The sequence below is a fragment of the Dermacentor albipictus genome, chromosome 1, assembly GCF_038994185.2.
Source record: "Dermacentor albipictus isolate Rhodes 1998 colony chromosome 1, USDA_Dalb.pri_finalv2, whole genome shotgun sequence".
Classification (NCBI taxonomy): Eukaryota; Metazoa; Arthropoda; class Arachnida; order Ixodida; family Ixodidae; genus Dermacentor; species Dermacentor albipictus.
In genome coordinates this window covers 13,504,599-13,519,058 of record NC_091821.1, presented here as the reverse complement: position 1 = coordinate 13,519,058, position 14,460 = coordinate 13,504,599, and the positions used below count along the sequence as shown (strand labels likewise).

The 14,460-nt window shown below is 44.7% G+C and overlaps 1 protein-coding gene across 2 annotated transcripts in view; it reads left to right on the top strand.

Annotated features, from left to right (window-relative positions):
* The first annotated feature begins 108 nt into the window (after positions 1–108).
* Positions 109–14,460, top strand: part of mts (protein phosphatase 2 catalytic subunit mts) — a 62,586-nt gene continuing 48,234 nt past the window's right edge. For both annotated transcript variants that reach the window (XM_065451880.1, XM_070539203.1), the window contains exons 1-4: positions 109–359; positions 3,097–3,306; positions 3,501–3,764; positions 12,102–12,263. In XM_065451880.1, coding sequence (XP_065307952.1) covers positions 252–359; positions 3,097–3,306; positions 3,501–3,764; positions 12,102–12,263 — 744 coding nt within the window. In that variant the 5' untranslated portion in view covers positions 109–251. The remainder of the gene's footprint in view (positions 360–3,096; positions 3,307–3,500; positions 3,765–12,101; positions 12,264–14,460) is intronic.

Sequence of the window (14,460 nt, the reverse complement as noted above, 5' to 3'; positions counted from 1 at the left end):
AATATCCAATAATATACAACAAATAAATTTTACTAAATTTTTTGTAATTTATTTTAGACAAATTTGAATATATAGACGTTATTTTTATGAATCTGCTCCTCTTTTGTTTTTCTTGTTTCGACAGCCATTTTGAAGTGGATCTGGCCGGTGGTGTAGGATAATTAATAATTGTGTCTTAGTCTATAATTGTGTACAGGAAAACGACAGAAACGCATTGCCTATAGTGGTTAAATAGCTGGTATATATTGAGAATGTCTATAGAAGATAAAGCAGCGTTAAAGGAGCTGGACGCATGGATTGAACAACTCAATGAGTGCAAACAGTTGACAGAAAACCAAGTAAAGACATTGTGTGATAAGGTAAGTAAGACGTCAAATATATATGTCGTTCGTTTACCAATTGTAAAGGGTACCGCAAGGTTTCTGATGCTTGGCTGTTATGCAACCATCGCATCTTGTATCGTGCCCTTGGTTATGAGCTTGCCTGCGCGCTTGCGATGCTCGTCATGTTTGCCCTACGCTGGGAAGGGACGCTATAAGTCCGGCATTGTTTGTGTCTTGAAGGAGGTCCACTTTTAATATAGCTTTAAGGATATTGAAGTACAGTCAAATGTCTGCGACCCAACATTGGCATTTGTGGATGTGACCGGTCTAGTAAAATGAGCTATTACAAAATGATAGGCCTAAGTGAGGCGGAAGGACGAGGTGCGTGCGGCTTGTTTGCTGTAGGTGTAGTTGTCCTTTACACCTCCTATGACCGTCGCTACAACAACGATTTCACTTCGGTTACCTGACAGCTTGGCTGCGAACCGTGCGTTGGAGCTCAACTCCCAAATCGTGAACCATGACCTGCTCTCCGAGATATTGACAGTATTTGTGATCGGGGGCATTAAGGTGTTCATAACGAACGCGTCCGTCATGACTGTTCGGAGGCCCGCTGTGCGCGTTCCGTTGAAGGGACCCTGCGTTATCCCTTAAGTTGACCGTTAGTTCGAAGTTTCCTCTGTCCGTTAAGAACCGCTATGAACTGAGTGTCATGATAGCCTTTCATGTCGCCAATCCTTTGTATACAATCTCTTGACTGATACAGTACTTATACACGCGGCGGTCATGCCGCATGCGAACTTTCCCTTTACCGCTCGTTTCGCACAAAGTTGAGCACTTAAAGGAATGTTAATGTGTGACGCACGAGTTACAGGTAAGCTAATGGAACGAGTACGGTACGAGATGTTGCTTGTGCACTGCATGTGCAAGTACGACAACCGTTCACAGATCCCTTCACTGGACATACATATGAATGTAGCCAATTCTCAAATAGGTGAAGTAAAATTTCTACCCCAAAACACCCAGAGTGCGAATTGCTGAAAATGAACAATTTCCCCTAGTATATATAGTGCATCATTGGTTCACATGCTTGCCGTCTGAATGTTTTCCGGGTCACATTTATGGGGTAATTACATGGAATGCTGTTGTATATCCTCATATCTTGTCGTGGTTACAGGATGATTAGAAAAGTACGTTAGCTGTTACGAAATTGATTAGACAAAATTTTTTGCCATTTTGACTGGTCATTTGCCCCAATACCGAGACATTTTTAGTAGCCAAATCAAGTCAGGTGAAACAGCTTAACAATGACTGTCATGTGTGCCTTTCTACAGTTTATATTTTGGTGTCGGAGCACCTCTTTTTTTTTTCTGTTGGCTTGTTGCAAGGCATGCAGAACGCAGCTGCACCAACTTCCCTGTGCTTTCAAGGAGCCCCTGTATTTCAAGGAGCATGAAATGTTGTTGTGCTTGGGAAGCTCCTCTTGAGAAGGTTTAGAAGCTTTGGTGTAGTTAGCATCATCACCATTTGGTTTTGGTGTGACCAACCGATTCTTGTTTGTTTATAAGAGAATGGTCTCTCATGCAGCTCCGGGATGTGCATGCCCAAAAGCTGTCACTATAAAGCTGGCAGAATATTTGATCAACTACCTGCTTTTTCGCGCAGTAGTGCTGGTCTCTGGTTCGAGTTTTCTTGCATAATGGTCCACATTTACTACTGCATTACTCAGATTTAGCGTTTGTAATGGCTGCGGCAGAAACATTCAACATAACTTTCACTGTATCTAAATTCTTGGGGGTGTTACGTGCCAAAACTATTTGATTATGAGGCACGCTGTAGCGGGGGACTCCGGGTTAATTTTGACCACGTGCCCCCAATGCTTAAAAAATCTAATGTGCCCCCAATGCACGAGACACGGGCATTTTTGCACTTCATTTTGTCAAGAATGCAGATTTACTAGAGCTGCCCACCGCCTTCGCCCGACACTTCTGCTCATGTATGAGTTGCAAGAAGAAGAAAAATCTAGAGACTGAACTTGCCAAGTTTCAAGAGCATTTACTTGCCGCAACAGCCTAAATATGAGAAAATAGATTGAAATACTTGACATCACACTCGCATACTGCCACTGAGGTTGCAGCGTGAAATTAGTTTGGCCTTCGTTTTTCTCTTTAGTAATCAACTTCTTATCCTAAAAGTAACCAAAATGTTTCTGAAAGGATACTTCATCAATCTAAACAGATTTAAAAATTATCTGTAGCGTTCGTTTGAGATCTTTTTGTGTCTGTGTCTGTGTGTGTGTGTGTGTGTGTCTGTGTGTGTCTGTCTGTGTGTCTGTGTGTGCTTTTGGCAACATGCACATGGTAGGGAATGCACCTGAGTGTTGCTACAATGACATTGAATGACTACTGGATGTTGTCGAGTGCTTATTTTGAATGCATTGACTGGTGTGTAAAAATCCACATATATTCTTAGTAAAAACATGCCTTCCCCCCCGCTTTGCCTTGATGTGCTCTGACTTCCTTGTGATATCCTCTATCAGTGCCTGAAGGCACTGATAGAGGATAACACAAGGAAGGAAGGAAAGAAGGCTGGTTACTTGCCTTCTTTCCTCTCTATGGTGTTGAGATTTTGCTGTGACATTGCTTTGAAGGATCTAATGGCATAATTCATGCTGACTGCTGCAATGTATTCTAAAGGTAGTAAAAGTATCTCTTAACAGATTAAAGCACGCAGTGCAGTGTAGAGTTCGTGCACTTTCTATTTTGTGATGCAGGCCAAGGAGATTCTCGCCAAGGAGTCCAATGTCCAGGAGGTAAAATGCCCTGTAACGGTGTGTGGCGATGTGCACGGCCAGTTCCACGACCTCATGGAGCTGTTTAGAATTGGGGGCAAGTCACCAGACACGAATTACCTTTTCATGGGGGACTATGTAGACCGGGGCTACTATTCCGTCGAGACAGTATCCCTACTGGTTGCACTCAAGGTGAGAGTCCCGATTGCTCACTGGGTATGTGTGGTGGGCCTATCAATTTCAGTGCTTCAGCTTGTCTGGTCACTGTTGCTGCATTGGCTGAAATGCAGCAGCATTGTCCAATCAATTTTTCCTATCTATGAATGAGAATTTTGCATGTTTACAAAATGTCAGTGGTCACTTACACGTGCGGTGGTATGAACCAGGTGCGCTACCGGGAGCGGATCACAATCTTGCGGGGCAACCACGAAAGTCGGCAGATCACTCAAGTGTATGGCTTCTACGATGAGTGCTTGCGCAAGTACGGCAATGCCAACGTGTGGAAGTACTTCACGGACCTGTTCGACTACCTGCCGTTGACAGCACTTGTGGATGGCCAGATCTTCTGCCTCCATGGAGGCCTCTCCCCTTCCATTGACACCTTGGACCACATCCGGGCATTGGACAGGCTGCAAGAGGTCCCCCATGAGGTCAGCTGCCATCTGGAATGTCTTGGCATGGCAGGGCAGCATCACTGTTGTGCCATTACACCGGAAATGCACTTGCTCATTACATGAGTGAGGGTAAATAAACAGTGGTCATTGAAATTTTTGGTATTGACAAATAACGGACAATGAGGAAGTGAAATGTAGGTGTGCACAAATACTTCATGATGTAGGAGGTCCATGGCATGTCGACTTCAAAATTATTCTTAAGTGGGGATGTTGTGCTGAAAATGAAGTATAAATCCCATGAAAGCGATCTTGTGCCCGACAGTGACAAGCGACGCAATGGAGATGACTACACTTCGCTTGTTGCCTACAAGTCGTACCTCACGTGAGCGACGACCTCGAGCAACAGCTCCCTGGTGTTGCTGGTATGAGAGCAGCAAATGTGCAGTAAAACTGGCATGACGCGCGCTTTATTAATTTAAGTTGCTGTGTTTTACTGTAAAGAGCAGCATAAAGTATTTCTAAAGGTCTTGCACTAGGGTCTTGCCCTTGCACGTATCAAAATTTGGATGTTTGCTTTTTCCGTGCAACAGTCGGTACTTGATTAATGTACCTCCAATTCTGGCTTTGCACTATTGGCTAGTCCCTCATACCACTTCCGGATGACGAGCGATAAATTCTAGATTTCAAGAACCAAGCTATCTGTTCGCGCAACAGCCTGTTTCATTGCTTGAAGCCGTCACACACAAAATCGCTCTTTTGGGGTTTGAGCTTTAACTTTTGAACCATTGCCCGGATATCTATAGAAATTTATAGGTTTATGTATCCTTTTGTTTTAAGTGCATATTCTAAATTTCATTAATACAGATGAAACAGAAAAGAAGTTATGGCTGTCATATGGGCCAATTAGGCATGTCACCTTATGAAAGCTACCATTTCATAAATAATGAAGCTGATTCTCAGGGGGTTATAATGCACGGTAAGGCCAGTCGCATGTTTTTTCATTACATTTCTGTAACAATGCCATCACTTCAAGGCCAAGTTCAAATTTTTTCGTTGTCACTATATGTCGGATATGTAATAATGTTTCGTGTTAATAAAAATTTAGAAATATAAAAAGTACCTCATCTCGTTCCTGACAAAATTTCAGCTGTGGAAACTTTAAAAGTAAGTTTGGCGAAGCAGTTTGCAAATGATAGTTTTCCTAAAGGTTTAATTTGGCAGTAAAGTGCAAACTGAGAAAAATTAGCTGAAAGATATCAGGGGGGGTATTCTGTAAGAGTCCACCTAATGGACTGTCCACTTCGGCCACTGCTGATTGGATGAAGCTGTACGAGGGAGGAGGAGACGAGCGGCCCCAGCCAATCAGCAGTGGCCGAAATGGATAATCCACTAGGTGGACTCTTACAGAATACCCCCCCAGGAAGAGCTGTTTTAAGACCAAAAATAATTAGTGCCCTGCTCCATAGGTTGACCCTCCTCTTCAATTTGAACCTGCTCTGCGGCAATTGCTTCAAGTCTTCGCTTTTTTGCAACCTTAGAGCAGTCCAACTACTTTGTCAGCGCTCACAGACAAGGGCGCCGCAGCCAGAATTATGCCTTTTTTACTTTTTACTTTGCAGCCTGCTGTGCTCTCGTTGGAAGGTCTCTCATGATTTAAATGCGTGAAAAGCAAATTTTCGAAAACGGGTATTTTACCCCTTGTTCAGCTTCTTGCCTGCTCTGCGGCCACGTTTTGAAGGGAAGTTGTTAGAGTAGATCCTTCTGATCATTAATTGACGCATGTAAGTGCTCCACAAGAAGCATGCAATCTATTATAAGGCTTTAAAAATATACATCGCTGCCGTCGCAGCACACTGCACGGCAGAATTTTCAGCCGCCCCTACCCATATGACGTAAATCGCCCATATGACGTCTGTGGGCGAGCTGTCCGATTGGCTGCCCAGGACACATCATCGATAATTTTTCCACCTTTATGGTGAACAAATGGTGTTCATAATAGTTGGAATGTTAGTTAATTTGTTTCAATAAAAGGAAAGTAACAGAAAGAGAATACACAACAGCAATTTCTCACTACACTTAAGCAATTCCAGCACACAGCAAGCATCGTCTGCTGTGTTACAACATGCTCCATTTTGACGAGAGCTCCGCGGTCAGAGTCGGTCTCAGTCTTTTCGCGAGCACTATGGTTCGACTTGGTTGCATTGTGGACGGCAAACGTAGCGACTGGCAATATGTCAAGCTGCAACATCGTGTCCCTCTGCACGACAGCAGACGAGCGGACTGCCGCTGTCCGATCAGCGCCAGTATTTGCGGGTTTGTGGCTGTCACTTTACACCGAAAGATTACTAACGCAATAGCGTTTCGCGAGGTCGGTATTAGGGTAAACGCAAGTGCAAGGAGAGAGGGCCTGGCCGTTTGACTGTGTAGTTTCACGGGATGAGCAGAAGCACAAATGTAAAGGGTCTGCATGGTGCGGCCACCTGGTGGCACAGAGCTCAACCACACACAGTAGCAGTAACAAAATGTATTCTTCTTTGCTTCTGGTCTAAATGTTTAAAATGTTTTACACTTGGTTAGAGTAATATTAGCTCTTTGTGTGGCTAGTTAAGATCTGCGCCAACGGGTGGCTGAACCGTGGTGACCGATCAGGCAGCTCATGTACGTCTACGCTGAAGTTCCTTCATCAGTTATAGTTTATGCCTCCACCGTTCCGTTGAAACGCCCGGCTAGCCTGTAGTTACCGAAATACCAGACCTGTTCGGCGCTGCGACAGAATGCTCGCAATGCACGCTGCTTCGATAGCTCTCGCTTGGGGCGACTGCGAAACAGCTGGCTTGGAGAGGCTTCGTGCGCTCTTTCCTAGAGAACTGGAAGTCGGCACGACGTGCCACCATGACGCAGAGCCAGTGAAGGCGGAGCTTAGCCCCGATCACTCGGCGAACAAGTTGAGGAGAAAATGCATGACTGTGGAGGAGGGTAACTTGTAATTGTCTGTAGCTCTCTTAATGTGAGATGTCTCACACAAGTTGTGGTGCGAATGATTAACTTTAGCTGTACCCTACGCATCTACAAAATTTTCCCGAACCATTTCAGGGGCCCTTTAAATACAGCATCCGTAGGTGCTCTCGACGGCGAATGTGCACCACCGTAATGAGAAGAGAATTTGAACTGAACTTAATGATGAGCTTCTATATGCATCTGGGAATCCAAAGTAAACCAAAGTAAAAAATGTGTTTCGGGCAAAAATTGTGATTTTAGTCCTGCATCCCCCTTTAAAGGTGCCCTGCACTACCTTTTTGTAACATGAAGTACATGTTAAAATGAGCTTAGTGCTGTATTTCCAAATGACTTTTCGAAAGAGCCCTTACATGAACGACAATATTTGTAATTCAATGTTTGCTTTCCCTGGTTGCCCTCACCTCAGTAATGACAGCACCAGTAGCAATGTCCTGCGTATCACACAATTCTTCCTTTTTATTTCCTTGCAGTGTTGTAACCTTTTCTGATGCATACAGCCAATTTGGTATGCACATTTCTGTGGTCCTTGGTTTTAACAGTCGTAGAAAACGCGCATCAAACTGCTGTATTAAGCTTTATAAATTCGCAATGTTGGAGACGGACCTTATAATACTTTCCTGGATGATGGTTTTAGTATGTGAACTGAAACTCTTAGTGCGATTGTTCTTGTGCAGTTCATCTTATTTGCAAAGGCTTTCTGCAAACATGCTGTCAGGTTGAGCAGCGACATCCTTCTCTCTCAATCTTTGCCACAGGAGCTAGTAAATTGGCATTGTTAAACCAAACCCTTGGAAAATTTATACCTGTGTCACACAGGCACCCATGAATTCCCTTAAATGGAGCATGAAACTTCTGAAGCCATTCAATGTCAAAGGAGTTGTGGTTGTGTCACACGGCCAGTAAAAAAATCTTTAGCAAAAGCTGCCATGGTCACATGAAGTGTGCATCATTTTATGTACATGCACAAACATTTCACTTCTAATTACACCTAAAGCTATTTTGCCTAATGTTGTTTCAATAAACATCTATTATAAAAATCTTATGCAAAAAATTAGTTATCTAAAAAGTAAGGTGCCTTTGACAAGCATAGCGATGTTGACAGTGACAGTGGTAACCTTGTGCTTCCCCATTTTTGTGCGCAGCATGGTGCGCCTACGGATTTTTGCCTGGCAATTTCGTAACCCTTCTTTCCTAGAGAGACTGCACAACTTCTACACTGGCCATTTCGCGGGCAGTTGTGAAGCACGATGAGCCATGAGGCATGCAATAAACCTATTATTGAACAAGATGCTGCCTGCGTGTAGAATCAAGAGATGCTCTGGGTCAAGAGTAAAGGGGAGCAGCGAGCATAAATATGATCCAGCAGTGGTTGAACTGTTCTATTATGCAACCAGAATTGTTTACAAACAAGGGTAAATTAAGGCTAAGAAAAATTACCTTTTTCAGTTCTATCTCAAGCACTGGTGTTCATTTCTATCTCAAGCTCCAGTTAAGTCCCTTAGCAGAGGGGGGAAGAGAGTTGACTGGCTAGTACTCTTGACACGTGGGTGAATTAAAGTCCTATGAAGTAAACCCCCTTTGCTCTATTACTGAAGACTCCTTACAAAAAGGAGTCTTGCCTGTGACATACAGTATGGTGTGGTCTCCTTTGTTTTCAGTAAGCGCTGTAGCAAAACAAAAGGCGCTGCTGCGGATGAAGCTGCCCCAGCTGCAGTGCACCGACCGATGCGCACTGCATGTTATTGAGCGTGTCGCACAAAGTAGTGTTCGTAGCGGTAGTGTTCTCATGGCTAACTATTTAATGTGTCTAGCACACTGTTGCTCTACCCATGGCTGCTCTGAAGTGCTTGTTTGGCCAGGTGCTAGGCAAGTGTTCCAGACCAACCGTGCTTCAGCACGCAATATGCTTCCCTGTGATGCACTCTCAATAATTAGTGAGTGCAGTACCACTGCTCCTGGCGCCACAAAATGCTTCGTCCTAGTACACTCTACCCGAGTTTATGGTGATGGTGCAGTGGCTATATCTGCAACAGGGTCATCTGCGTACGTTTGAAAGTGTGGCTGCAGTAAAAGTTCACTGCGAGACATATTGAGTGTGTGCTAACAAACAAACATTTTTGTAAGCAGTAAAATTACCAAGACTGTGATGTGATTTGACAACTCATGTTAATGGGCTGTGCACGAGGCTACGCCTTTACATCCATAATGTAGCTCGGATATCTCTAATTCCGCAGTGACAATTGCCAGCAAGGATATACTCTTTTGTCCTGTGTCACCTCGTGTGAACACCTTTTTGGTAGATGTCCCTTTGTTCAAAGGACTTTGGAGTCCTCAAGATAAAAGGAGTTCACAGGTGCCTTTGTGAAATGGATGTTACTCATCTGTTAGCGTAACATGAGCAGACCATGTGTTGCAGAGGGCAGGCTATGCTTCCATTGTGAAATATACTGGCATTCATAATTTGCAATATGTGCAGCAAAACAGCTGTTGTAGAAATGACAGAGCTTGTAAAAATATTATGGTGCCCAGTTTGTTATCTTTCACCAAAACTGAGTGTAACTTAACACCTTATAGAACTTACCCATAAAAGAGTGGTGAAACACTTCTTAAACAAGGGAAGAAAGCATTGCTAATCTGTAGGAGAGGCTCCCATGAACATGTGAGCCAAGTATATTGCAGTGCATGCAGCAGGGAATTTACACTTGTGCCAAAAACACTAAAAAATTTATTGTTGCAGCATCATCGCAAGCAGCGACGCCCGCAAATAGCCATTGACCGATTTCGTCATTGTGAGAGTGTTTTTGGTAATACTAAAGCCCCTACATCCACGCGCCACCGCTGCTTTCTTAAGTAGCGACAACCTTTGTTGTGCGCCGCCTTTTCCCCTGACACCAAATCCGCTATTTCCGGTTCTGGCGTTTCCGCTTCCTGGAGTTGCGCTGCGGGAATTTACGCGTTGACTGCCGTTGGACAATGGTGAGACGCCTGCAAGTGCTTATGGTGAGATGCCCGCACGTATTCCGCTGAAGTAGTAGTTTGCGGTCACTGTTTTCCAAATGCACGAAAAACGGCAGTGGTCTCCAAGCACCTAGGCACTACATTCCACTGTACGTTGTCACTCGTGCCACAACCCGTCGCAGGTTGACGCGAAGCAGCGAACACGAGCAGATCGCTGGTTACAGTAGGCGGTGGTTCTTGGATGGAATCGCGTTCACAGTTTCAACCGCAGCTCGTGCAATTAAAGCCTTTCCAGCGACGCGAAAGTAAACAACGCTAAAAACAAAGCGTCACTTCCACTCGGAACAGGAAGCTGCAGCTACGTAAGTTCCGCTTGCCGCCGGAAGCTAAGGGGGTGAGTCGGAGAGGAGCGTGGAGGAGGAGGGCAGGTTGGCGGTACTTAACCTGGTCGGCGGAAACGTGTATGGAGGGGCTTTAGGTAACACTAAATTGCAAATTTTAAGTTAAATAAATGAAAAGTATGTATATCTGTGATTTCAGAAAGACAGAAAAGGTAATTTCATCTTTGCACTGCCGGTGACTGCTATAGCTGCGTCTGCTATACATGGTCTCCAAGATAACAGTGGCATGCTGCATAGCACAGTCTACCGCTGCTGCCACATGGTACCGCAAGAAACTCTTGGCACTGAGACAGTCTTTTTCTTTTCTTTTTTTGCAAGGCTTTGTCCCCTTGTCTTCTCCCTTACGTAGCTACCAGCATGCTAGTGGAGACGAAAAGAATAACTACGGCCAACTTCGCTTATACTTGAATGATATTTAAAAAAATGTTGCACTTCTGGTTACAATTCCATACCCATTATATTCATTCCATGATTAGTTAGTGTTTCAGAGACCCTTTAAAGGGGCACTAAAGGCAAATACGAAGTTGACATGGACTGTTTAAATACCATCCCAGAAACCTTGCAACGCTTGTTTCGTGCCAAGAAAATACATAATTGACGAGAAAATTGCACCTGAAGGATCCAAATGCCTTTTTTGAAGTTTAAATCTTTCGCCACCGAACCGGGGGAGTGGTGACGTTGCATACGCCATCACCACCCTTTGCTGCCTGCCATTGGTGAGTAAGACGGCGGTACCGAGTTGAGCCAGAGCAGCGAATTCGCCGCTGCAGCTGCGTTTTGCTGAAGTGCCGTGGACTGTTTGGGCATCCCCCGACATCAAATGGAACTTGAATTTTCTGCTACTTGCAGTTTGTGCGAGTTTTGCGAGCCAGCAAAACCAGCGCAGTTCTACGCGATAAGGAAACTACTGAAGCGCAAAAGCGTCAGTGGCACAGAGTCGAGCGCAAACGAAACCTTTCGACCGCCCGCATCGTTGTCAACAGCAATTTCAATGAGTTCATTTTTCTAAGAATGAAATAGAACTGAGCAAGTAGCATTTTATTTCATCTTATAATACCACGCAAGGATGTTTTTTAACACTTACTTGTGAAAGCAAGTGAAAGCACTTGCTTTCGTCATTGGGCAAGTGCTTGAATGTCCTGGTGGGAGTCTAATCATGTCCTGCATTTACCTCAATTTCTCGATTATTAAAGCTCTGTTCGCTATAATATTGACACCTTAGAGATTCTCGAGCACTAATCTATCACTTTAGCTTGACTTAGTATTTGCCTTTAGTGTCCCTTTAATTGCATGCTGCATCATGTGTGTTACAATATTTGGTCTTGTTTACGAGACATGAGCACTCGTTGTCAATGACAGTTGTCTTTAAAACAAGTTCACAATAATGAATCTTTCGATGAAAAGAGCGAAGTAGTACTGAAACAAGAATGTGAATAAAGTCACTTTGGTATTTTACAATGCAGTACTATAATTGAAATTGAAGTTTTCTCTCCGTGATGACTCATTGTTTCCTACAGTCGTCGCTGCATTAAGCTGCTTGTTCATACTAGTTTGACATCTTCCGCATGATGAGGCAGGGGTAGCAAATTTGTGTTGATAGCTCTTCTAGTATAGGTACCCTAAAACTGAAGCCCAGTATGGGCACAAAGGATGCTTTGCTCTTCTTGGTGTCTTTCTCATCGTGAAACTCGGAAAGAAATTGGTACTCCTAACCAGGCATGAGAACAATGACCACTAGTCTGGCTTCAGCCTTTTGCTTCCTATGCAAGCATTTACTCTTATAGCTTAGAATTTTAGTAACTTGCCTGGCTTTTTACACCTTTTCATGTATTCTCGCAAGTGCTTCTTAGACGTTTGGTCATTTTCTGGCATTCAGCAAGTCAGCATAATCAAATATTGCATGACAGCTATGTCTGAAATTGTTAGTTTGCTTAAAGCTCTGGGTCATTAGCACAGCACATGCCCATTGCATAACTTGAAAATGTTTTAATTTCAGGGGCCCATGTGTGACCTGCTGTGGTCGGATCCGGATGACCGCGGTGGCTGGGGGATCTCCCCCCGAGGTGCTGGTTACACCTTCGGGCAGGACATCTCTGAGACCTTCAACCACAGCAATGGACTCACCCTAGTGGCCCGGGCACATCAACTCGTCATGGAGGTGAGAGTTTTTTATGTGAAAGGCAAAAAAAGGTATTATATAAGCACACTTAACCCTTTTGTGTTGGAACGAAACGTAGACGTAGTTTGGTGGTTTCAGATGTTGGGGAGGGGGGCTAGATTCTAAAGGTGCACAGCGCTTCCAACTGCCACATCATTCAGGTCCTTTTACATATTGACGATGTGTCTCATACAGTCGAACCCAGATATATCGAATCTTAAGGGGACCACAAAAAAGTTCAGTATACAGCCACCGACTGACGGGAACTGCGGAAATGTCCAAATAAACAGGTGTCCAAAAAAAGCAGATTAAGAAAAAAAAGAAAGAAAGAAATCCTTTATTTCCACGCACTTATTCGAGCTCGGCAGTAGGCTTGCAGAAATCGTGAATGCGCAGTTGCACGCTGTTCCGTTTATGCGCAGTCAGATAAGCCTGAACCTCAGAGAGGGTCATAAGGTCACTATAGGCGGCTGAAAGCACAGTCACTGCTTGTACATGCTCTGCATGCGACAGCAGTGTAGCACATGATGCGTCGTCTTCCGACTTGGAGTCATCGGCCGGCAGTGCAGCAGAAACCTGACGAATGATCTCGCCGTCGTCGAGTTTTGCTCATGTCAGTACAGCAGTGTCAACCCCTGTGAAACTATCAAATGAGACGGTGTCCTGAATCACAATGCAACCGCTGCGCAGGTCTCCACAGAACATTTTCGGCGTCAGTAGGGAGCACAACGGAAGGCGACCAATCCAAGGCCTCCCGGCACTCGCGTGCCGGCATGCCCCAGCCCAGTCTGCGCGGGCACTGTCAGCGCCATTAGACACTTGACGCGATGTTTCCGTGTGCCACGTTGGATCACCGCAACTTCGACACAGCACACAAAGCAAACGCCATCACGCCGACACCAGTCGCACAAATACAAAATGTGGCCTACTCGCAGCGTCGTGCACGAAGAAGCAAACAAATCAGCTACTGAATTGTCTTGACGTGGCTTACTAAGCTGAGACCGGAACTGCTGTAGCAACTCAATCGAACCAGGCAAAAACGATGATGATAAGCGGGGATTTCCAGTAGCGCCACTTCGTGGGGCAGCAAGGAGGCTCCGTTCAAAACAAAAATGGCATTCAGCAAGTCGAACCATGCACCGGTCAAAGTCTGTGCATGGTGCTCTTGATCGAGTTGGCTCGAGGAGTGTCCGAAAAATCTGACAAGAGGTTTCAAGGTGTCCGAACTTTCGGCCGTTGTTATGGGGAGAATGGCGGTGCCACTAAGCAGACCGAATAATCGAGCATGTCCGAATTTTTGGAGTCCGAAAAATCAGTCGGCGACTGTATAGGTAATTCAATAAATAAAACAGGAATTTTATGCAAAAATTTGTGAGTGATTTTACTGCTCTTCGTTGTATACAATAACTCGTTATGTGTGGGTTCTATATACAATAGCCGACAAATTTTTTGGACCCCAAAAATTCAGGCTTGGTGGATATTCCAGACTTCATAAATGCACTGTCAGGGTTCCAACAGTAGAGCTAATGCATTTTCGCTACTGATTTTTTGGACGAACTTAGGCACGAGAGTTAAATTTTCCCAACTAAATTGCTCGTTCCGACCCATGCTACCTGCTTGGAAGCTGCGATGTTGGGTTTAGCGCTGGCTTGGCCATGGCTGACTTCCAGTGACCTGCTCTGTAGCCTCCAAGATTGGGAGGCCCACACTTTCAATGGAGAGCGCGTGACGTCCTCCCATCTCGGAGGCCATGCCCGCTCTTCCTTGGTTGACTGAAAGCTCCATGGGACAGCACTTCTCCCTGTTTCTTTTTTCAGTCAGCTCCATCGTCATGCACACTTAATGCAGGATCCTTTCTTTTTTCTTCCCCGGTTGCTATTTCGCACGTAGTATGTTTACAGAGCAGGTGCGTCTCGGAGATGTTGCATCTTTGTGTTTGTGCAGCTTTGCATTTGTGTGATCGGCACCACCTCTGTGTCTTTGCAAGAGCCAAGTGGTGCGAAGGAACTTGGCTTGTTTCTTCGATCTCCATGGCAATATCCAGCAACGGAGACATCAATTCTGCACCAATCCAAGCAAATCTGATCACCTCCAAGCGTAGTATGAAGCAGGGCATTATTAGAGATATTTTTAAGCCACTCCGGGACTAATAAATTCATTCTTTTTTTTTTTTGTGAATGAGTTCTCTGGACTATTT